The 26,108-nt window shown below is 37.2% G+C and overlaps 1 protein-coding gene across 10 annotated transcripts; it reads left to right on the top strand.

The window, feature by feature from the left end:
• The first annotated feature begins 9,900 nt into the window (after positions 1-9,900).
• On the top strand, positions 9,901-19,804 carry tcea3 (transcription elongation factor A (SII), 3). 10 transcript variants are annotated; one of them, XM_079469680.1, is made up of 23 exons: positions 9,901-10,142; positions 10,991-11,053; positions 12,658-12,763; positions 12,977-13,082; positions 13,252-13,413; positions 13,497-13,592; positions 14,068-14,157; positions 14,663-14,743; positions 14,834-14,968; positions 15,371-15,472; positions 16,102-16,191; positions 16,359-16,457; positions 16,570-16,623; positions 17,099-17,158; positions 17,330-17,395; positions 17,520-17,591; positions 17,722-17,781; positions 18,053-18,204; positions 18,320-18,376; positions 18,483-18,637; positions 18,870-19,016; positions 19,148-19,219; positions 19,332-19,804. In XM_079469680.1, exons 1-23 carry the CDS (start codon positions 10,074-10,076, stop codon positions 19,338-19,340), a joined length of 2,103 nt encoding a protein of 700 aa, XP_079325806.1. In that variant the 5' UTR covers positions 9,901-10,073; the 3' UTR covers positions 19,341-19,804. The 10 variants fall into 10 exon arrangements, with proteins under 10 accessions (XP_079325806.1, XP_079325808.1, XP_079325809.1 ...); XM_079469682.1 differs by lacking the exon at positions 17,099-17,158; XM_079469683.1 differs by lacking the exons at positions 16,102-16,191; positions 16,359-16,457.
• Positions 19,805-26,108: the final 6,304 nt, after the last annotated feature.

The raw sequence follows: 26,108 nt of genomic DNA, 5'->3' as shown, positions 1-26,108 counted from the left end.
ACATTTTGTTTTTGGAAAACGTTATTCTAAGGTATACAGTATGAATGCTTGTTCTGATTTTTTCACTCTTTATAACTTTAAAGATGCACTGAACAAATAGTTAACAGTTTAGAGTATGTTCATATAATTTTACCACAATTCAGTTATTTTTCAAATCAATGTCTGTACAACCACAGTGTATGTTATTGTTGATTCTGTCTGTTTTTTTTTTGGATCATCAGTGTGGCTGACCATAAGGACATGTAGGCAGCAGAAGAGTAATTACTAGGAGACATCACTCATTAGAACTGAAGCTCCAGTGAGTGGGGTGTGATTTGGATTTGGCTTCAGAGACACTCTGTGGAGATCCCATTTCCTTGCTTCTCAGAAGCTGCCAAAGAGGGCTGCTGGGAAGTATAGTGTTCTTGGTCCTTGATCAGGGTTGAGCGGGTTGAAAAAATATACAGGCACCCCAATGGCATCACACTCTTTCCTTCAGCTCCAGTGCTTTGGAAACGTTTCTTTGGTTATTTCACACGTGTCTGCTACTTTATGGTATCGGTTTACAGAGAGCATCGAGCACAAAGTAAATAAAGAATTTCTCATATTTCAGCATTAGCCTAGGCTCTCTTTAAACAAATTGTGGTGTTTATTCATTCTCCATATCCATCAGAATATCATTCTTTTATTTATTATGATCCTGATCAAATCCGATTTTAATCTTGTGGGTCTAAAAGAGGTCAGATGGAATGGGGTTCTTTCTCGTGAGCAAAAAGCTGTTTTTCCATAGTTTGGTTGCATTCCAAGGAATGTTGTACTTTCTATTTTAAGATACTTTTATTAATATTGTGTTTGGCTTAAAGATGAGCCAGATTCCCAAGGTCACTACTGAAGAATATTTCCGCCTTTGAAGCATGAGAAAACGTATGAGGAGTGTCTGTTTTAGCAGCCTGTGTAACTTTTTCAATGTCATAATAATGTATCTTATCCCAGTCTAAATACAAAGACATTGATAAGCAAGTCAACAGAAAGTATGTTGAAAGAAACAGGAGAGACTTAAAGGGATAGTGTACCCAAAACATATTTACTCTAATAAATATATATACTGTTTAAAAACTGTATAAAATTAAATTTTCTATTTTCTTCTTACTATGGAAGTCAATGGTGCCCCAGGGTTATTTGGTTAATTTCAGTCTTCCTAATATCTTTCAGTATGTTCAGCAGAACAACAACATTTTCAGGGTGAATAAATGACCGTTTTTGGGTGAACTATCCCTTCAAGCCAGCCTCACATGTTTTTAGCCATTCAAGGCTTCCTTCAAAAAATAAAAGCATGGATCTAGCTAAAACAAAGAATTAATGCTTAAGATCCCTCCTTATTTCTTGACATCCACTTAAGTAATTGAACTTTTCTTTATATTTTAACATCTTCAAAATTGCTAAATCGTACAGTTGGCATTTTATCATCCCGCTTCTTGAGATTTTTTACAGCATCGAAGGAGTTTCCATCTATGCCTGCCTCTTGTTGGCTGCTTTTTATTCATTATTTGTAAAGAATCTATTTTAAAATATTTATAACATTCCACAGTATTCTTTTTGGTAAAAAATTATATGCTGGCATGATAACATTTTGTCCAGAAAAGTCATTTTAAAAATTTAAACATCACATTAATAGTAAAAGATTTTAAAAATCACAAGTAAATTTTTTTGTCAAGTGATCCTAAAATTTTGACCGGTAAAGTGTACATTTACAGCATACGTAGTTACCTTGCCGGTGTAATCCATATTTTAGATTATATATTGTCTTAAATTCACTTTCTCCATGTACTCAGTCACTGCTCCGTCCGCCTGCATCATCCACACTATAGCTCTACTGTGACATCATGTCCACCCACAATTCCCTGGTCTGCTTGAACTTCCTGTGTGTATGCTCAGATCCTGTATGAGACACAAAAAAGCTCTATGTATGAAGGAAACTAGAGAAAACCAGAGAGATTTGGTGACTGACATGTGTAGGTGGGCGGTGTAGATATTTTAGGATAAGTTCGAGGTAACATAAAAAGTGCCTCTCTTTGAAACTGTATCTTGTGCACTGATCCTCCCTGTCAAACGCGGTTTATTGACGCCAAAAAGAATATTGACAAATTTGGTACTGATTGCAATCGAGGCCCTTTAAAATCATTTTTGTATAACCAGGAGTGAATCAGCTTGTTTTCCTTCAAGACCAATAATGATGGCTGTGAACATAATGCTGTATGTGATTAGAAAAACAGGTTTTCTTTATTAAAATAAGGGGCTCAACTTACAATGGGGGCTACTGATGAAACAAAAAGGTCTGATGTTTATAGATCTTTGCAGATAGGTATGCTCCTTCACAAAAACACGAACCAGTTTTCAATATCAGTCATTCATTGAGTGTTGACACTCATTATTGTATTACCATCATTTGAGGTCTCATATTTTCACACTTTCTCATATTCAAACTGTCAGGTTCAAATAAAGGGGAAAAGGTTTTTTATTGTTTGGAAAGTTATCATTTCTAGTTCTTCAGCGTAATTTATAACCTCAAGATATCTATCTACTGCCTCAAGGCAACAAGCTCGCCACAGTATAGACTTCAAACGGGCATCTGCACATTCTTGTCTTATATTAGGCCCAGTAAACTATTCACATCTGATAAAATGTTTTTCACATCCTTAAAATTATGTCTTTGACCCGGTCATATCTAAATTACAACATACTTTTTACAACTTCTATACTCTTTCTCCCGGCACGCTGACTTAAATTTATGCTTCGTCAAATAGTTGAGTTTGTCTGCTGGAATATTTTCGCTGTCTGATATTTTCCATGCCTCCGGATGGATGTAGTAGAACGAAGAAGAGAAGCAGAAAAGAACCACTGTCACTGTGAGCTAAATCCAAATGTGCTTTGACAGTTCCCTTCTGCTATCTGAAAAAGGGCTTCATGGCACACAAGTGCGACATACGTACACACAGTAGCAATTTCTTTCAAATCTTGAGGGGCCCACAGGGCCAGGAAAAACATCAAACAAAACTGTTGCGAAGGCACATTATGTATACAGGTGCAAACTATGGGTGTAGCCTATCTTACTGCGATCTGCTAGTCACATGCCAACTCGCGTTTTGGATTCTGGCGCTGCAAACAGATAGAGACCAGACACAGTCGTGTAGTTTGCCTTGTGAGTGCAAATGAGAAAGCCTGTGGATTGATTCAGGAATGGAATAAAGCCGATATCAGCAAGGAAGAGAGTGTGAAATAGTTTTTTTACCCACTTAAGCTTCTCTATAAGGCAAACAATGGGTACATCTTGAATCGTATTGGTACTATTTCTGCAATATGCATACTGAAACTTTACTTTGTGTTTCTGTAGAATATAGATTGGAGCACATGGAACAGAATACTGTATAGTTCACCTCCACCAAATAAACTCTACATTTCACATTTTGTGGAAACCTTGTGTATGACAAAATTTCCAACACAATATCACAGCAAAAAAAGTAACTATACGATGTGGCTAATTTTGGCTATTTCGCATACATTTGTACATGTCATTCATACATTTTAATATGATTTGTTTTCGCACCAGTGACATGGGGCGGGGTTTTAGTTTTGCATTTTTAGTACAAATTCATTAGCTACTTCGTATAACTATTCTGAATTGCAATGAGTGGTTGTAATTTGTACACATTTAATAAAAGTCAATGGGGAGCAATGTTGTTTGGTTACAAGTATTCTGTGACATATTTACTTAAAGGTTCTGCAGAAGAATACAAAAAATTGGGTGTACTACCTCTTTAATGCAATGCTCACCGTTCATTTTACATTTCAAATTGTTTTAGCCCAGCTTGTGATTTTTGGACTGCCACGAGTTAAATCATTTTCATATTTTTATATAAAGAACTGTATATATTAAATTACTGTATTGCGAGTCACATAACTGACAATAAAGCGTAATACTCTTTTAAATATTTATAATTTACATAATGCATATTTTTGCGAATTATTTTGTTTCACTCTTTGCAGATGCTTTGTGGAAGCTGTGTGGTAGTTGTAGAGAACAGATAAGCTCTCAGATAATAATAAGAAAGCCTACTGTTATCCAGACTCAAAGGGATGATGCAACACAGCACCCTAGATTCCTTAGCTCATTTGCTTGCCAGGAGCATTTGAACTTCCTTCCCTTCCCTTCCCTTCCCTTCCCCATCTCTGCTTCTCTAATGCTTCCTGTTGTCTTATTGTTCTTCCTGCGTTCCACATTATAAGCCTATAGTGCATTTAGATCTTAGGGTAAATTAAATAGGAGAGTGAGGTTAATTGGAGTTTTTAGTTAACATCATGGTCTGTATCTGGATATTTTAATTAGATCAATCCACAGCTTCCTTAAAGGGATAGTTCACCCAAAAATGAAACTTCTGTCATCATTTACTCACCCGCAAGTTGTTACCAAATTGTTACTGCTAAACACACAAAAAATTATGTTTTTAACCAAACAGTTTTGGGGCACTATTAACTTCAATAGTCGGAAATAATCTATGGTAGTCAGTGGTGCCCCACAACTGTGTAGTTTCCCACATTCTTTAAAATATCTTTAAAATGAATAAAGAAATGAATACAGGTTTGTAACAAATAATATTCTCCACTTAATACATTAAAGTACTGGTTCTAACTTTAGACCTGGGCATCCATTGAGCGGCTGTTTCACCCCAGAACTAATTCAACAGATCTGCATGGCCAAGTTAGGACTCACCAGGTGTGCTTTAAAAACATTCCTTTAAAAAAGTCCTATAAATCTCAACATTAAACCATCAGCCTTGTATTCATAATCCCCTCTACACATAAGGAAAAATAAATACATTTAATGTGGGCAGTTCGGTTCACTCTTTGATTTTTCATCGATGCTCATCATTTTTAACATTGTGCAAACCTGTTTAATAGTTTATAGTTTTTCATCACAAATCTTTATTACTGCGCTGTCAGGATGACAAATGAGCTAAACTGTTAAAACGCGATAATTTCCCTCCTCTTGCCTCATAGGGAACACTCATTCAACAAAAGGGTTTTCTGCTTCTGTGATTAGTGGTCTCTTCCTCTTCTTGCTCTGATTTGTAAAACACCCTCAGCAAATTGACCATGGAGGTGAGTCACATGACCTTGTCTTTCTCGAACCCTGACCGCCCAAGCCACCGAAGGAGGAAGCACGATGAACAAAACGTTTTTTAAAGAGCCAAGGTCCCCATGGGCCATGTCTTCCCTGGTGGGCTGAGGACGACTGCGTTACCCCGCCAACTTTTATGACATCACCCATCCTGGGCCTCTCCCTGGTGACATCACCCCGTACCCCCAGTTAAACTGTCTCTTTCCTTCTGACCTGCGGTTGACCCTAAAGCCATTATGAGGATTCTCCATTAGGTATTTTGGATGGGAGACCCCTTTTTCCACAAGAATCATGAGGTATCAAGAAATCACGTGTAAACTATAAAGAATTTGGGTAGCATTCCTGGGTCCTTGGTTGTCATTTGTATTTTACAGCACAAATGTTTGTTATTTTCAAGTAGTTTATTTCAGTGAGGTGCTGAGAAATGTTCTAAGGAATTATTGGTGATGTTAATGTAGGTACCGTGCTGTTTTTTACCAAGCCATTTTTGATGGATTTTGAACAGGAGTTTTGTGCGCACTTTAATGAAAGTCAATGGGGAGCAATGTTGTTTGCAGTAGCATTCTTTGACATAAGTTCTGCAGAAGAATAAAAAAGGTGTACTACCTCTTTAATGCAATGCTCTTCTTTCATTGTACATTTCAAATAATTCTAGCCCAGCTTGTTATATTTGGAAAAAAGCTGATTACAAAAAATACTTGCCAATCACCATGCAATTCCCCCAAACTCCTATCCCAGTTTCCAGGTATTATGGGATGAAACCAGAAAATTAGGTCTATGGGAGGATGTGTCTCATGGTAATCGATTAGTATGTTTGCAATCTTAGGCACAGAGAAAGGGAAGGCTGAAGTGAGCTAATCTAATTATAACAATGAGTTAAGTAGTGCCTGTTGATCATCACTGTGTTTTCATAGAGAGATTAAAACACACTCAGTTTTTCCTTTTTTTTTATTGTGTCAGGCTGCTGGCACATTTAGTCTCTTGGTGTTGCTATGTTTGAATAAGCTGGTCAAAACAAACATATATAGGCGTATCAAAGATAAGAAATGGTTCTTTTTGGCTGAGTGTTAAATGCGGAAAAAAAAATGTTGATGAAAAAGTAATCGTGCAAGCGTCATTTTCTTAATTAAGTGTTATTTTAAGGGTTTTTTTCAGTAAAGAGAACACACATTTTAGTGTTTAATATTTATTTATCTTTGAGATTTAGAACAGTTTTTTACATTTAGATTTAGGCATTTAGCAGATGCTTTTATCCAAAGCGACTTACAAAGAGTTTGGGGAGCAATAAGCGATATGTCATACAAAGAACAATAGTATAATAGGTGCTAATACAAAGTTACTAGTTTCAACAAGAGCTAGACCCCTACCTATTGAGAGAAGAGGGTTAGTGTGCTTTTTTTTCATTTGTCTGTCAGGTATTCGCCGAAGAGGTGTGTTTTAAGTAGTTTTTAGGTTATATTTTTAACTTTTGTGGTTTTGATTGGTGCCTTTGCATAGGCTGTGGGAGGTTACGATTTAAACTTGGATTTCTTTTAAAGGTCCAGTGTGTCATTTTTGGGAGGATCTATTGACAGAAATGCAATATAATATACATAACTGTTTTCAGAGGTGTATAAAGACCTTAAATAATTAAGTGTTATGTTTCTGTCTGCATACCCCATGGGTCCCCTTACATGGAATTTGCCCTTTACATGGAAAACTGCTCTACAAAGGGAGTTTCGTTAATATGTTATCTTCGAAAAAGAGGGGTGAGGAATAGAGTGAGCCGTTGCTTGAAAAATATAAATGAACATTTATGTAACAAAATATATATAACTTTAAAAATAATATAATATTAAACAAACTTGAACATAGATGAATTATGCTGAGTAAACATAACTTCAATATGCAACCAATGTTGTTAATCCAACAGATTTTTTCAGTAAATTAAGGGTCTGTGTTTTAAAGTGATAAAAACGTGACCTGACAGAATTCTGCAAACAAATACTTGGTTATTCTCAACTTTTGAGGTATGCAGATATCATTGCCTAAACCTGATCTAGACATTTGGAAACTGCATTTGTTTGCCAAAAACTAATCTGAACTGTGGTGTCAAGAAATGAATACAAATAAAAGTGAAAGTCATTTTTATGTGTCGGCACATTCAGGTGGGTAAATCACAAACGGAATTTTTTTTAGTTGCTATGAGCCATAAAAACTTTTTTATTTAGTTTCTATTTCAGTTCATGAAAAGTTCATTTTCCCTATGTTAACATTGCCTTAGACACACTAATAAGTTTGTGAAAATGTAAAAGCGGTTTACGCCAATAATCTCTATACATATAGAATATATAGAATATATAGATTTGTGGTTGATAAATAATAGTTTGAATTGAAGTTTGAACAGGAAAGTGTAACCTAGGGGATTTGGATGTTCTCATAAAAGGATTAATGGGGGATAGGTAAGGAAATGAGAGTAAGAGGGGATTTACACACTAACACACTTCTGCCTTTAACTATCCTGTTGGGTAGTTAAGTGTCTGTGGTATCACACATGCAATTCTAGTCAATTGTACGTGTCTGATCATAATACTAGCTTCCCGTTTTGCTCAGATTGATGTCTGTGGGGACTTACTACGGCAATGTGCCAAATTTGCGTTACAGGGATATATCACCCAAAAATGTATAAATGTCTATGTTCTTCTAAATAAAAGATATTTGGAAGTATGTCAGATCTCATTCCATGATATCTGTTTGGTTACTGACATTCTTCCAAATTGTTCCTTTCAACAGAACAAAGAAAAGTACACACATGGGAACAACCTCAGGGTTAGTAAATAATGACAGAATTTTCCTTTTTGGGTGAACGATCGCATTTAGCTATTTTAAAGTTGAAGGTTTAGGATTTCAGCATTGGTGCACTCTTTATATTTGTCTTGTGAGTTATGATGACAAACACACCTTTGTGGCTCAACTGGACACAAAGAGCTTGTTCTTCTCATAGCGAGGGTGCCCATTATCCTCAGCAAATATCAGTTCCTTTCTAAAATGTAGCCACGCAGACATTGTCAAACTTTTCAAGATGAAAAATAGGTTCTTTTGCTGAGATTTTATAAATACACCCTTAACCAAAGGCTGGTGTGCATGCAATGGCAATCCAGCCTAGCATCCTTGCGTGTTATTACAGAGACTCTCTGCGCCTAAAAAAACGGAGGCACGGTGAAATCATTCATTTTCTGGTCTGATGTCATCTCAGACTCTCCATAATTGCTGTAGTCCGGCGTCTTGAGTCTATAATTGGTAAAGACACCACAAACTGCCTGAGAAGACACTGTAGGTGGGTACTTTGGTAACTGTTGGATTCATTATTTTGTCGTAAAATTTAAGCGGGAGGTCATCAAAAGGAAAACCATTTCTCAAGTCTTTTCTTTTTCCTCTCGCTTTCTCTCTTTTCCTTGTGGTTTGTAAACCAGACCTTCTAGGCAAGTTTGCCTTGCTGCCATTGAGAACTGGTTTCAGTCACTCACTGATGTGGGGTGCTCGCAGAGGGTAATGATAGATCTGCTTCCCAGAAACCTGCTGTAATTCAGCACATTTTCAACGTATGTCGATAATTTTATATAATTTATGTAACCATGAACTGAGGGTATTTAGGGTGAAGCCGTCAAGAGACGATGAGAATAACAGGCTTGCAATGAGAGGAAGTGATGTAGAAAACTATTACAAATATTTGGGTACAAAATTGCAGGTCGTGATGCATCGCTGTCATGGTGAGGGTGCAATTTTTTCCACGTTTTTACTGACAGTGAAGGTCCGGTGTCATCTGAGGTCATCCGATATGGTTAAGATTTTGCTAGTTTCTTTAACACGGTTTGTAAATTTGGCCCTATAACAGACTGCACAGTTGCCAAGCAGGACCAACAATATAGATGAATAGTGCCAACTGTAAATCTGTTTCAAAATTCTGTTTACTTTACAACTTAATTTCTATGGAAAGCATTCATGGCATTCTGTCATTTACCACGAAAATGACTTCGACTCATTCCTCGGTCTGTAAAGGAACTGAAAGGTTGAAGTTCCATTCTAATGTTTCGGTTCTAATTTACAATACCATGTCCTAAAAATAAGTTGTAACTAACCCAAACATTTTTCTTCAGACATTGTTATAAAGTATTTCCACTTGTAAGGACCCATCCACCTGCTCCACCCAGGTCCCCAGCTCAGTTTACACCATATGGTTTTCAAACCGTATGAGAAAACTCGTTTTTTTGTTTGTTTATTAGTAGTGATACTAGCCAGATATCTAATCACAAATAAATTACGTTTTATTTTCAAAATAAGTAAAAAGAGTGATGACGATTTCAAGTAGCCTACTCCATTTCCACACGGACGCCAGAAAACATTGATGTTTAACACAGTGCTGACACCTGCTGCTCAATTTATGTAGCACCTGTTGAGGATTATGCAGTACTACCGCTCAAAACTTATTTTCCACACATTTGCTTTGACTTTTTTGAGGACTTACATTAAGTTGCATTAAAACCGATTAGATTGCTAACGAAATAGCCGAATTTAATATTAACAGTGCGCGGTATGGATAGAAAGAAAACACCAGCACCTCGTGCTAAATTGATCTTTATCTATCTATCTCCAAATGTACCACTAAAACGAGCACTATTCAACTCTCTTTACAATTCACTGTGAACTTGTGTCGTCCTGTTTTAACGTCTATATTTGGGAGTTGTTATGAATCGGGATTGATTGACACCTCCGACTGTTTTGAAGGTCCCGCCCCCTCTACTCAACTGACCGTGCAGGAGCAACTTATGCGTGGGAACAAAACTTCGTACATTTCGCTTACTTATTAAGAGTTAAATGAAATAAGCCACTACAAACGTATCTGTCTTTTTAGTATTTCATAGTAATTAATGCTTACACGATGACACGAGAGGAGGACCTGTTGCGGATTGCTAAAAAGCTAGACAAGATGGTGTCTAGAAATAACATGGTGAGGTCCTTATTTTGACGCCAAGTTTCACTCTGTTTGTTTTCGCGTGCAAACGTCGCACGTGCTTCTTGTTATATCTAATTTAAAGGTTTGTTTCTTACATCACAGCTTTAATTCACACGAAGGCTTGTTTAATGTTGCATAAGTGCAAGTAGTGTTTGTAATGGGACTTCAGAGACGTATATGTGACATAACAGGTGTTAGGCTGAGGCTTGCCAGATTTACGTGCTGTATGATTGATACGTGGCAGATACGATCAACGCAGACAGAGGTTCGTGTTTGTGAACACAGGGATCGATGAAAGTCTGTGTGTACATGTTTTTTATATTTACAACAACTGCATGTTTCGTAGTAGTAAATGGCACAAGGTCGTGGAGGCGTGACTGTATTTTTCTCGCAATGCGCCATGGGCACAAGCACCTACTTCTGATAGTAATGCATTATAATGCAATAGTCATAATGGTGCATGGAAACATTTAAAAAGTTCACATCAAAACTATTTTATATTTTAGGATATTCAATGAGAATTAGAATATGTTGTGTTGACAATTCTCTCTTGCCATCACCCCTGGTATGTTTTGCTCTTTTCCTTGATTATTGAGTTAAAGTCGTAGAAAACCTAAAACAGGTCAAATAAGTTTTAATAAAATAATGAAAAGGAAAGGAAATTGAGACAATTCATATATTTTAGTCTACAAAATTCTTTTAAACATTTAAGGGCATGTCTTCCTGTCTAAAGTTTTTTATTGTCTCAAGAAGTAACACTTCACTTTTAGAATGGCAATGTTACTGAAATGATTAAATTATGATTTAAAGTCATTATTATTATGTCTTGCCCGTGTGTGTAGGATGGGGCTGTAGATCTTCTAAGGGAATTGAAAAGTTTCAACATGACGCTGAAGCTTCTCCAGGTAACGTATGTTTGCTAGATCAATTTTATTGACATACTGTATTGATTTTCTATTCTAGGAGAATATCGCTGCAAAACAGCCACATATCAGGCGTAGGTATGCAATGAACCTTATGCACACAGCCTATTCAAATGAAAGTTCTGCCAGAGTTGATGTCATTATAATAAAGCAGGTCTGTGGTACAGTATTACTTAAAGCAACACTAAAATAAAGTCTCTAAAATATTTTCAGTGTAGGGCTGCCACGATATATATTGATTCACATGAAATATACCTGTCTAGATCGAGTCTGTGTTTTATGCACAGCTTTTCTGTGAACTATGGCTCTTTGATATAAAATCACTACCAGATTAAATCGTTTATAACATGCATTTTAAATAGAAGCACTTGTCAAAATCATCATTATAAATATACTTTATTATCATGAAAGTACCTGAAAAGGTTTGAAGAAAAGCGAAAGAATATGACCACTGGAGGTGCGTCCCATTCGTGCACTTATGCGCTATTCTATGCCATTTTGTGATATAAATAGTGTGATTAGTGCGTTCACATTTAAAATTCTCAAAAAAGAAGTGCACTTTAAGTACCAGTATGATGCACCCTTTCAACCAAAAATATGAATTGTGGAATTGTGGACACTTCACGCTCTCGACGGTTACAGTATTATTAAATCTAGCTTTTACCAAAATCAAAGTCTCAAACCAAAAGAGGTGTTTTATTCAAAATTGGAGGCTCATCCAAACCTGCCTAAAACTTGAACTCACACGGTTCTGGTGACTTTATCAGCTGGCAATACACGTTGAAGGCTGATTATTCAGAATACGGAATATGGAATATATTAAGCATTCCGCCACTGATGTATTCGGCCAGTCACAACGCACTGGTAGCTGGCCAATCAGAGCACAATAGCTTTGTTAAAAATCGAGGTGTTTCAGAAAGGAGGAGCAATGGTAATGCAGGTTATGTGAAATGTGTTTATTTAACCGTAAACTGCATTAACACACTGTATTACACCAAATACACACAATAATGTTAATTTTAGCCATACATTATGCCCCTTTTAAAAACATAGTGTATAGTATGTCATTTTGGACACAGCTTGGCATTTCCTGGAACTATGTGTGTAAATCATTCTTCTGTGTCCCATATTCTGAGTTTCTGCACGAGAGCACCCTCTGGCTTTCGGATGTGGCGGCGTTTAACCGTAATTTATTGAGAAACTGAGCATAAAAATGACACGATATATCATCCCAGCCCTATTTCAGTGCTAGAACACTCTTTACCAGACACTGTAAGTTCTGTGTTTGGGCCGATACAGAGAGCCCCGCCAATCCCATTTCAGGGGAAGAGTGCAACATGGTTTCCAAACAACGTTTCTGTTCCATCAGCTTAGTCAACAAATTCGTGTGCATTGCCCTGCCCACGTAGAAGCTTATACAGCAACAGTATTTACGACAGTCAGTTGTGCTTTACAACCACAAATGTTCCATAGTGTTGCTTTAATTATCTGTTGTTGGTGTAGATTTCTAAGTGGTAAGTATACAAAACGATCTAATTTTGCCAACTCTCGATTTTATCTAAATTAAAATGTTTACTTGTTTACAGGATACAAGAATTGGGATGTCTGTTAACGGAATAAGAAAACATTGCACAGATGAAGATGTGGTCAACCTGGCAAAGGTTCTTATTAAAAACTGGAAGAAGCTTTTAGGTGGGACTGTGATTTTATTTCTTTTCAAGATCAGATTTAAATTAAAACATCAATTTAGTTTTAAAATGCTATATAGTTTTTGACCATTCAGTTTCCTCGGGTTAAATAAAACCAGTCACATGTCAACAAACATAAATATTTGACATTGAACAGATAAGATCATTAACAAGAACCCAGAAGTTGCTGACGGTTTATTCCCCTTTTGAAAACCAGAATCAGCTCAAAACCAGAAGACTGAAAAACCAAATGAGGTTAAAAATGGTAATTCGGCCAAGCCGCCAGGGTCACCCAATATGACGTCTGCTGAGAGAGAGTTAAGGTATGTTTTTGAACCAGGTCAGACACCAAAAGTGAAATTGAAAGCTTCGGTAAACAGATAAGCCAGAGGCCTATTCTTTTATACAAACATTAATAAATGCAGGCGGGTAGGCAATGTAAGCAAAGACATGTGGTTTACATTATGAGGTATAACCTGTTTGTCTCGTCAGTCCACAAAGGTTGACAACGGAAATAAAACTCGACTTAACCTCGAATAAGAAACTCGATGACAAACACAGAGAGAAACGAGATGCCCAGCTGACAAAAGAAAAACAAGAAAAAGATCACAAAAAAGAGAAACCGTCTTGTAACAATAAAAAAGAACCTGAGAGGTGAGACACCTCCCTGCTGGATAACTTCTCTTACACTTTAAAACTGTGCAGTTAGATTGAGGAAGTTTTTGTATTTTGTTTAGGAAAGATACATTGAACAGTGATCTAGTCCCCTCCCATTTGCTGCATTCTACTCCGCCCTCTAAGAATCTTCCAGTTGGGGAAGTGAAGAGGGAGAGGTTAGGACTTGCTTGTGGTTAAGTCATGTGCTGTTTTGATGTGAATGTGATCAGGAAGGTGCACTCAAGAAATATTATTGAGGCTAAAGTCTTTTTAGCCTTTCTGATTATGTGAAAGACATTGTTTTATATTGCATCTAAAATATTATATTAAAGTGTTCTGGCTGTTTGCACGGATGGTTTTCAAGTTGCTTTCTGCATGTTTTAAAGATGCATTCAGAAGTTTTTTTCTCATTTTATATATTATTGTATGCATGAGAACAGTTCTGTCATATTGGTGGCCTTATAAGTCCTGGTCTATCATATGTTGAGAATGAGCCAAATTAAGACTGTTTTAATGGTACAACTAATTTCTCACCTTTTCATAACCTGTAACATCATTGTGTTTCCTTTTTCATGAAACCACCGTCCTTTTACTTGTATGTAATTGGCTCAACGACTTTCACGACTTTGTTAAACTTTCACTTTTGTTTAGGATAGACGCGCCTGTTGATTTTTTCCCTCCTGCTTCTCTCAAATTTCACCCTCCTTTAAGACGCTCATCCACAGACGTAAAGAAAGAGAGGTTAGACTGCTTGTCATTTTGTGTGCTTGACATAAATATTTTCCCATGATAGTTTTGGTTTTCGTCTAAAAAAATCATCAAAATGTAATAACTTGATCCACCTCTGAAACAAATGTTACTTTTCCGCTGATGACACCAAAGCCACTTAAGTTTTAACCAATGGGTGTGGCCTGTTGACTTACATTTATGTCTGGTTTCATTATGAAATGAAAAGCCGACTTCAATTCAATCAATCATTTACAATGGGTGAAATCAAGTACTGCCCTACATTTATGTTTGGTTACACTCTGAAATGCGTCACATCACGAAACTAAACTGGGATGTAAATACCATCTCCTATTGACTTGATGTGTAAGTGTAATCTAGTGTAATTTATTATGAATGTAATCCATTGATTATCTGTGCATTAAATCAGATGTAGATGTCAGAGAGTTGATATGTCCACAGGCGTGTGTAGATCTCGAGATTTAAATGCTGGTTGTGGATGTTTGCATTTCTTGTGCAGAAAAAATCCTGTGGGCTCTTTACAATCTCCTCCTCAATCACATCTATCCAAACATCCCCTCACAAATGGAAAGAAAGAGAGGTTAGCAGTGTCGCATGCATTGAACATCTGCTTTTATATCAGCTAGATCCTTTCAATTTAACAGATGGTGATTTCTCATTGTCAAATTAGCAACCCGATGATCAGTGAGACTGGCTTATCTTTATGCCGGAGAGATGATCCTGATCCTCTTCATCATCCTCCTCATCTTCAACCTCCTCCTGCTATTCCCATCCCTAAGCGTTCATCAGGGATGCAGAAAGAGAGGTCAGGGGACGCACTAATGAGAACTTGTCAGGGATAATGTACGGCCAGACAGTAATTATTGCAAAATGTTTTGTCATAATGAAAGACTGGCTGTCAATTATACTGCTTATTATACAGCTTCTTAGCACATGAATAAAAGCATGAGCGTGAATTATTGATTTAAAGTAAAATTATTGTATTCTCTCGCGTAGATTATGCTGAAGCGTCTGCTAAGAAAAATAGACAAAGCAGGCAACACAGCAACAAGATTACAAAATGAATCACACGTAGCACACATCCATGAAAACCATTTAGTACTTTAAATAAATGACAAAGGTTTCTTTAGCAATAAGTAGTAAATAGTAAATATGTAGAGCTGCACAAAGGTGATTGGGAGTCACCACCGTATATTTATATCCACAGGAAAGATGCATCTGAAACTGTCCCTTCTGCTCTTCATCACTCTCTGTCTCAGCATTCTCCTCATCCTCTCAAACGTCCACCTGTAGAGCCGCCAAAGGAAAGGTCAGAGTGCTGTCGGTTATCAGCATCTTTTCTGGTGGAAGGAAACGAACACAGTCTATAATAATATTTTTTTGCAATAGTGTGCGAAAACTGTTATAAATGTTCAGCAATGAGGCCATTTCAAAATCTGTTTTTATGATTTTAAGATCTACTATGTGTAGGTAATTGTTTTTGTTTCATTCTGTGAACTAATAAGAATATTTCTTGTTACAAAAAATGTTGCTTCTATTTGCATTTATTTGCAGAAAATGAATACCGGTCAAAATAACGCAAAATATGCTCTGTATTTTTTCAGACCTCAAATAAAGAACACAAGTTCATATTCATTTTTAAGCAATGCTACAGTAATTTTTCTACATGTTTTAAGGAAAAGTTAAAAAAATATTGTATTTGATAACATTGATTTTATCACAGTTGTTGTGTCTTGTCATGCTGTCAGTCTTTCACATTGCTGTTGGATGACTTAGTCACTCCTGAGGTTTGACACTGGACTTGAATGGCTACATTACATCTAGAATTGCTGATTAAATTAGAATTTCCAATGGCCTCCTCATTTTTCCGCCGGCTGTATAGATAAACCAGCATGTTCTTTTTGCAACGGCACATTTCAATTTTATATTTGTGTCTAGGATGAAAAAAGTTCCTGATCCAAATGCCCCTCTTCCTCCTTTACCCTTTCACCTTCATCCTCCTCAGAAACAAGAGCTGAAGAAAGAGAGGTTAGGGCTTGTTTTAGTCTTTAGGCACTGCAGGCACTTTTAGTTGTTTTATGCACTGCAGCACGCTTTTTACTGTTTAAACAGGGTTTTATGTATTTGTGAGACACATGTGAACGTAAAACATAAGGGTTTCTGCTCATATATAACCAGTGACTTCCTGTGCTTAGAAAAGAAACAGCGGATCCCAATGCTCCTCTCCCTCTGAATCTTCAGCCCCCTGTAAAACGCCTCTCATTAGACATGAAGAAAGACAAAGAGAAAGACAGGTCAGGGTCTGATGAACTGGACAAGAAGTTGACATAAGTTGCTGTGCCTGTGCATTGTTTTACTTTAATTACTTGTTGATTAATCTCAACGACTGAAATTGTTTTGTTATAGAAAAGACACATCAGAGTTGAAGCGGCGGTCGTCTGAGCACAATGAGAAAGACAGGTCTGAAATGCATCAGATGCTTGCTTGACTGAAGTGAAATTTGTGTGTTTAGACTATTGCTTAAATACATCTTGTCCTGCTTGTACCTGTGTTATTGTGAACAAACCCTTGGTTGAAAAAGGGATTTTAGACGTGTTCCTCGAAGAGCAAGGATTCGATTGAAAGCGTGGATTGATTAAATGTAAAACCCTAATGCTCTGTAAATTGCTTGGAGCATCAAAGCATCGATGCATCAATAACTTAATTACATTTGGCGAATGATTTCATGCCTTGCGAGAATGATTATTGTGTGCATTTATGCATTTGGCAGACGCTTTTATTCAAAGCAACTTGCAACGCATTCGGCTTCTACATTTGTTTAGTGTGTGCCCTACGAATTTAACCCACGATGTTTGCACTGCTAATGCAATGCTCTATCAGTTGAGCCACAAAAACAGTGTTTTCATCCCATAATAAGACGATGCTTCTTTTACAGAAAAGATCCAAGAGACAGTAAGCCACTCAAAAGGCCTTCTGTGAAGATCAAGATTGAGAGGTTCGGATAGATATGTTTTGTAACAGAAGGAAGGCAGAGGGCAGCAGCAGTTTATTGGATTATTCCTAGTTGTTTTTGGAGTTTTAAGGATTGTGGTTATTGCAAAGCATATGGTTTCCTCGGATCCATTAAATCAATATAGATTGTCATCTTTTCGCTTTTTTTCTTTAGAAAAGATACTACAGATTCCAAAAAGCTGTTTCCCAGAAAGCCAAGACTGGACGGACGGAGAGACAGGTCTGTTTGCACTTTAAAACAAAAATGCTTATCTGAACTAATAATGTGATATTTATCATCTCCCACACTTGTGACAGACAGACCTTTTTTAAACGTTTGGCATGTTTGGCTCTTTTTACCGCAGCAAGGACTCTTCCGACTCCAAGTCAAGCCATCATTCTTTGAAACGGCAATTAAGTGAACCTAAATTGGAGAGGTACTGTCTCATAATAAATTCATTAGTAATGTAACCTACTGATCCTTTCAAGCAAGGTTTTTTAAATAAATGTGCTCAATGTTTTGATGCCCAATAGGAAATGTTTGCTCTAAACTCTGATCTTTTCTAGGAGAGACTCCACTGGCTCAAAGTCTGGCAGTTCACCTCATGCCAAGAAATCTGGTGAAAGGCAAGAACTATATTTACCGTTGACTCATTAAGCTGCCACCAATACACCATATGGTTTTGTTTTTCTTCCGGGAGTTTTTTGCCAGCGGCATCATAATGTTCTCACTGTGAACATAAAAAGTCTCACACATGCTGTAAAATGCTGCTTCTATATGAGTTGTAATAAACCACTAAATGTGACCAGCCAGACTGGTAACCTCCCGAAGGACAGGTAAACAAAAACCGGGTTGCCAGATGCTCATAGACTCCTGCTTTTTGTTTTTCCTATACAGCAAGGGTAAACCAGAGACCCCCACGACCCCCTCAAGCCCCCTGTCCCCATCATTCAGCACTGGTGCAGGTCCCCTGTCACCTTGTCTACAGACCGGGGATTCCATCAGAGACAAATGCATTGAAATGCTGGCTGCCACTCTGCGCACAGATGGTACGCAACGACTAACACTTCAAACCCACACATACAACAGATATAGTGAACCCACTGTATATTGTAATGATGCTTACAGTATATTAAACAAAATGATTCTGTCCTTTCCTCTTAGATGACTACAAAGACTATGGAGTAAACTGTGAGACCATGGCGGCAGACATCGAGGATCATATCCTTCCTTTACAAGTCATACTTTGTCATACTTTGCAAATGTTCCCCTTATGTGATAAATCCTCTTCAAAGTAAGTTGTAAATCTCTTTAACACTCCTCCCACTTATCTATCAGGAGATAAAAGCCACAGACTTGAAATATAAAAATAGAATCCGCAGCCGAATAAGCAACCTCAAGGATCCCAAGAATCCCAATCTGCGTAAAAACGTTTTAGCTGGAGCCATTGAGCTGAGCCGCATAGCAACCATGACTGCTGAGGTACAGAGCAAATGCGTATAGTACAGTTTACATGACAGGGTGTAATTTTGAACCTCTTTAAACATGCATAAATAAGGAAATGAAACGATGGGAGTGTTGTTTAAAGTGTAAAGCTATCCTGGTTTCTTGACAGGATACTCTTTGTTTCTCTAGATTCTACTATTATGAGAGTTGGAATAATAAGGCTTTCAAATGAAGTACTGTATGTAGCGCTTTGTGTTTGCTGTTGTAGGAGATGGCTAGTGATGAACTGAAGCAGCTGAGAAACGTGTTGACCCAAGAGGCCATTCGAGAACATCAGATGGCCAAGACTGGTGGAACCAGCACTGACCTGCTGCAGTGCGGCAAGTGCAAGAAGAGAAACTGCACCTATAATCAGGTGCGTCAATAAAAATGTATTTAGTATCAGTGTAGAATTAGCTGTAGATTTGTACATTAGATTGTAGATTGTGTAGAGCAAGTTTTTCTTTTCAGTCATTGGTTTCTGAGGAATCTTTTGGGGTTTAACAGGTGCAGACCCGTAGCGCTGATGAACCAATGACCACCTTTGTGTTATGCAATGAATGTGGTAATCGCTGGAAGGTCAGAATAATCTACTTTATAGTTTGTTTTCATAAAGACAATCTTATCTGCAATGAGTTTAAATGCAGTAAAACAATGCAAGTAACAAATGTCTTTTAATATTTTTTTCTAGTTCTGCTAACCCAAGCATTGACCAGAACCCAAGCATCAATGATGACAATGGATTTCTCTGCTTTTTTAATTTGGAAGAGAAAGTAATATATTTGATTCTACCATAAAATGTCCCTGAATTTATAATATGTAAATTGATTATATAACTCTTACAGAGGTTCACGACAAAGGTAGCAAAGGTAATTACCTTAAAAATGTAAATTCAACACTTTTTATACGCTTATATGAAATGCCAGAGTTTATTTCACATTTCAGTTTTTTACTTAAATTACTCAAACTGATTAGTCAGTTTATTGCACAGAATTTTTAAATCCTAGAGTCAGATGTTAAAAACAAGGATGAATTTCTCTGACAGATGTAGCAGCTCAGTAGCGAAACCAAACAAAACATTTTTCAAATCTTGATGATACATGAAATGCTGTAGAGAAATACTGCAAAGGCTATTCATTATTAAAATAAATGTGATATTGACTATCTTTTGTGTTTTTTGTTTTTCTTAAAGAACTTGTTTTTCCCCTAAATTGAAATTCTGTCATCATTTACTCACCCTTGTGTTATTTCAAACCTCTGACTTTCTTGTGCAGAACACAAAAAATATATTTTGAAGAATGTCGGTAACAGAAAACCGTTGGTCCCCATTGACTTGCATTGGATTTGTATTCATGCAGTAGAAGTAAATGGGGACCAACGGTTTTTGTTTACCAACATTCTTTAAAATATCTTTTTTTGTCTTGTGTAGAAGAGAGAAAGTCATCTTTTAAAATGACAAGAGGATGAGTAAATGATGACAGAATTTTTTGTCTGTTTATTTCAAGTTTATAATCAAAACACCCAACCTACCCCACCTCTATACCCATACAGTATCAGTGACATTGAGTGCTTTTCCACCATCACCTTGCTTAATCGTTCCACTCCGTGCCGATCCATGACAGCCGGTACGTAAATGGTTTCATTTTCCACCGCAGGGCTGATTTTAGAATGAACTTTTAGAATATGTGTAAACACAAACGCGTCACTCCTCTGCGCGCATTCATTAGCACGGTTCAATTTGCCAACCGAAATTTCTGAGCCATAACAGTTTGTAATTGTGCCATGACGAACCAGGCTCACATGGAAACATAACTGTAACCGTTTCAGACTGTGCATAGAACGGTTCGTCGCGATGGAAAATTATAATTATAATAAATATAAAGTTTTTGCATACATAAACATGGATATACATACATCTGTATAAATATACACAACATTTTGGGGATTGCTTTCCCAACTTAACATTTTCAACAAATGACAAAGGGTTGCCAGAATGTACACAATTTCTGGATAGACCCACGAAGAGAGTATCTTATTTTTTCCAATTTGAGATCTTGCACAATTGAAAAGAATTTTCTGGCAAGTAGTGTGAAAAAAGGCTAACATTTTACAATCACAACTACTTAGGTGCATGTTCTGTGCTGTCACACCAAATATAGCAATGAGAGGACATGGGTCTATTGGCAAACCTATTATTTCAGAAAGTGCATCAAAAATCGATTTCAAGAAGTTATGTCAACTTGGGAAAGTCCAGAACATATGAAGGCACGCAGGAGCCTGCCTACATCTATCACAAATAGGGTCTAGCTCTGGTCGGATAATTTAACCTTCGACCAATGAAGCCGATGTATTACCTTGAATTGCACAACCACATGTTGTTGACATATAGACGATGAACAGATCTGTTTGTTAATGACATTTTTATTTTGGGATGGACTATCGCTTTTAGAGCTTGAGTATGAAAGTGAGGAAAATATTTGAATGTGTATGAAGAAATAACCAGCTGCCAGAGAAAGATTGGGCAATGAAATAGCACATTTTTCAATAATGTTTCAAGTGGCGATAGTGTTTCAGAATGAAGAACTGTTCAGCAATATTGTTTATCACAGGTCTTGGGTCAGCTTTATAACATCACAGCCAACAGCACTCTTAGTGCAGCACCACAGGCAGCTCCACTTCAACTCACTCATGTAGTGTTCTCTAAAATCCCCCCAAAATGAAAACATGACACGCCAACCTATGCTACTGCTGGATTCATGTGCAACATTGCCATCTTACTTGCAGTACACTGTGATGTAGTTGTCATAAATGAAAAACACTATATGGGCAAAACTTATCCACAGGTTTGACAGATTTAGTCATTTCCATGAGTAGAAATCTTAACTGTACAATATATCATGATATACTAGAGAACTGTGTGTCTCTAGTCTAGTCTAGTGTGGCAGAACATGACTGGTCTGCATGAAGCCCAGATCTGAATCCACCTGAACACATTTGAGCCAAACATTCACCCAAACCCATTAATGATGTGTACACAGGAATACAGCCATTTCCTAACCAACAAAGGCCCTTCCAATAAATGAAATTCTCTGATATCGTATTGTATAGTTTAGCATTAATATATGTTTCGATCGGAATAAATGGAACAGAAAAACATGTTGATTAGAAGGGGGATTGCTTTTGTCCATAGTGTACAAATAACACAAATTCAGGCTATTGCCTTACTGTAGGCTATTTTAGAATATAAGCCACACTGTCACTCCCACTTTAATTGTTATGTTTTTGTTGCTTGACAGAAAGGAATCTATTGGTCTTGAGGGTCGAGTAAATCAATTTTTCTTGACGCTTTTGGGAAATGTGTGTTATTGGTACTGTATGTCAAAGTCCACCCCACGTTTCATTATTCAGGGCATTTCCTAAAGTGACGCAATCCAAGCCGAGCTTATGACGCCCCTGTCACTATATTTGGGTTTAATAAGTACCCTGGTCTTCGATGCACAATGTTTGAAAGGAGTACGAGTCTGTGTGAAATTATCCCTGTTAGCACAGAACCTTCACTCATGTTTCATTACTCTGTTAATCAACCTGCCCACTCATTACAAGAGAACAGAATTAAAGGCTGTTAATGGATGCTCTGCTCCTGACAGCATTTCCTGTGGGAGAAAATAAATGCTATTGGGTAACTATTCCCGCTTGGTGTGTGCAGCTTTGCAGAAAGCAAAAGTTATTTCTCCCGGGCTACAGCAGATAATTGGATGCCCTGCAGGTACGAGAGCTCCTTAGTCATTTTGATGCCCTGAGCTCGAGTGAAGCCGTATTATAGCTTTGGTGTAGGTAGAGATCCATGGGTGGTACTGAAGGTACCAGGAGGCACAAAAATCGAATGAAAGCCGATGGTGTAAGATAGAAATAAGAACAAATTTTGACGTTGTGCAAATCAGTTTTTCATCCTGTGCATTTCTCAAGTAACTAAACCTGCTTGGACAGCTTTCAAATGATCTGAGCAACTGTGCGGTCAGCAATTATGTTAAGTTGTCACAGTTAGGAAATTTCTGTAGTGGTATCCTGCTGTTATGCAAAATCAGCCTATATTTGTTCCCTTTGACTAATCATATGTAACAAAGTAATGCATGAGAAACCTGAAGTGTAAAAACAAAACAACAATCCTGTAATTTGACTCGAATTTATATATTTGAAAACACAAACAGGCATGACAAACTTGCCAAAACATCCCTTTAGCACATGGCACCAATCTGAGCTTTAGAGCCGTAGCCCCCTGGTTGAGGATGAAGTGAGTCAGCCGTTCCCATGACAACTACATTTTACTGAGAGAATCCATTAGGCCCTCTTGGATTTTTCAAAGATATCAAAGGGCTAAGACTCATTCTATCAAACATCTAATGTGTTCCATTAGACTTTAGCCATTGCGACTTTAGAAAGTGCAAGATTGATTTTACTACCCACTCATCCTGATAAAATATTAAAAACGGATTAGCGGAGTCCTCTCTATGCAAATGCTTCTCAGATAGACATCTGATGTCACAAATAAATACATGGCTTTGGGAAACACAAAAGAAGATATTTTGAAGAATGTCGGTGTAACCAAACCCCGCTGGCGCAGATTGACTTCCATTGTATGGACATAAACCACAGAGAGGTTTCTCAAAATATCATCTTGTGTTTATCGCAGAAGAAAGACTCATATACAGGTTTTGAATGACATGAGCGTAAATGAATGATGTCAGAACTTAGTTTTGGGGTGAACTGTCTCTTAAGAATCACTTTAAGTAATTGGACAAGTATTTTGGCTAAGCGCTTGAAGGAAATTGTGTGACTACCAGTTATTCAGATCTTGGGTTGCCGGACAGACAAGAGCATAGTTGTTGGGTCACTGCACATGGGCACATTCATCCCTAACGCTTCCTGACACACAACGCATTACGGCAATGTCAACTTACATTTGGAGAGGGGCTTTCATCACATGTAAAAGGACGTTTGTGATAGTATGATTAAATAGTATCTTCTGGTGAAAGTGAATCATTTTCATAAAACAAAAATGTAAATCTGTGTCTTTAATATTTAAATGATGCATTTTTATTAAAGCTATGAGGTATTTGAACTGTGCCATATTGCAGATAAAGTAATACATACACATAATATAGCCCATTGTGTCCCTTCCAACATTATTACTTAGGGGCGATTTACATTTGGTGCTTAAAACCCTGCGGAAAACGCGAGCTGCGCCACTTTCTCAAATCCCAAAAATGGGCAACCGCATTGGTCCCTATTTGCACGTACATGCCGCGTGTCTAGTGAATCGGCCCTTAAACATGCAAAACACGTCTTTATAGTAATGCTTTGTAAAACAGAAGTGAGTATATTCCTACAACAGTATCTCACCCCTACTGTGATAGTCTGGATGATCAAATCTGGATCGAAGTGAGAGGTGATAGACAGATTTCTCAGTCTCAAAGTGTTGATGGTTGCCAGAAGAGCCGTGCCAATACATGGGCAGAAGGCTAGTCAGTCAGATCTCATCAATCTGCACCGGTCACCCATGATCTAATGCAGGGATTCCCAACCTTTCTGTTCCTCACCCCTTAGTAAGGCTCAATCTACAGTCAATCAGAACAGAAAAAACAGACTCAATAAACCAAGTACCACGTATATTCTACAAGTATCATCCACATAAATGTATTTTTTTGTTTTCTGTTACAGGTTTAGCGAAGCAAGATTTTTCTATTGGTTGAGTCATCATAACACATTAAAATGTTTCTCAAGGAAATTTTGTTTACATAAAACACGTCTCTAATGCCGAACTGCTATAAATGGAAGAACCAAACGTTGACACATTTTCAGCATATTTTGACATGCATTGTGGCCTTGTAACTGCAATGCTGAAAAGAATGTTTACAACAGTCAATCTGTTATTCATGGAAAATATAACAATGAAACCACTTAGTCACTGAGTGAACCACATAATCGGGCAAGGATTTTAGATTGGTCGGCAGTGGTTACAATTAATAATAAAAATCCTATAATTTACTTTGAACATTGTTACTTTCAAATAAGAGGAGCTGAAGAGCAGATCCACGTTGTATCTCCCACTGGCCTGAATTCCTCTGTTCTAATTATAAGAGCCAGATAGACTGATTAGATGCTAATAGCATTCGTGACTTCTTCAGTTCCTCGCAGTAACGATAATTAATCAAACCTGCCGTCTTATCACGCATCCCTTCTTGGACAGACCAAAATGATCTATCTTACACAAAACATTTGAGCATTACATAATGTACCTCTCTACACCTTAATGAACCTAGACATCAATAACAAATAGATCATCTGTTTAGTATTAATGAATTCCATTGTCTATGTGTTATGAGACACAACTTAAATAACCTCTATTTCAGATGTAAATAGCCTTAATGAGGTCTTAATGATTCATCCGATCATTAAAATCAATTGGTAATACAATGATATGTAACCTAAACTAATTTGCATTTAAACCTATAGACACAGATGCAGAAAAAAATTCATTTCAAATGAATTTTAGTTTTTTCTTAATTTTCTGTTTATAAGTAAATGTGTTTAGGTGAAATGATCATTTTCGTTTCGTTCTGTGAACTACTAACAATCTTTCACTCAAATTAAACAAATGTTTCTATTTGCAGAAAACGTCAACTAGAGAAACACGTCCAAATAACTGAAAAGATGCTGTGAGATTTTTCCGACCTCAAATAATACAAAGAAAACAAGTTCGTAAGCAAAACAACAGTAGTACATATATTTACATTTGTACATATATTCTTTGTTTTAAAGTCACTGTATGTGTGGGAGTTAAAGCAAGCCTTAAGTTGACCTTGGCCACTCTTCAAGTATGGCTAGACATCAAGTTAACAGTCAGGGCAAGACTCAATTCTCATTTTTTGAGAATTTTTGATGGTTTTATCTACAATTTTAACTTGTGAAGCTTTTCGTTAAAGCGATTTTAGTTTGCCAATAGTTACTCATGTTTGTCTTAATAGTACAGTAGATGTTCAGTACATTTACACCTAAATGACTGTTTGGCAGAATCTTGTCATCAGATGGTCTGATAGCTGCATCTGGCTCTGGATCTAAAATGCTTAATAAGACTTCAATCTGTTAGTGGTCTGGCTCAGCATCTGGTCACTTAGAAAAATACAGGTGAATCGTATTGCAGTTCATCAGGGCAAATTTAACAAGCCATCTGTAACAACAGATGCTCACAGCATTTATATTTCTGCTGGCCAGCTACAATGGTGTCTTAATGTGCTTGACCTTCGGGGTCCATTAAGGAAAACGGTGTCAGCTCGGAAAAGTCTGCAGTCTCTCTGATGTTCATTATTTGACATCCGTTATAATCATCATTCATACTGTATATTTTAATGCCATGCAGGTCAAAAATAATTACAGTTCTTACTTGAGTCTTTGGACACTCCCCTTTTTG

This window comes from Barbatula barbatula (genome assembly GCF_947034865.1).
Source record: "Barbatula barbatula genome assembly, chromosome: 12".
Classification (NCBI taxonomy): domain Eukaryota; kingdom Metazoa; phylum Chordata; class Actinopteri; order Cypriniformes; family Nemacheilidae; genus Barbatula; species Barbatula barbatula.
This window is presented reverse-complemented; position numbering and strand designations above follow the sequence as displayed.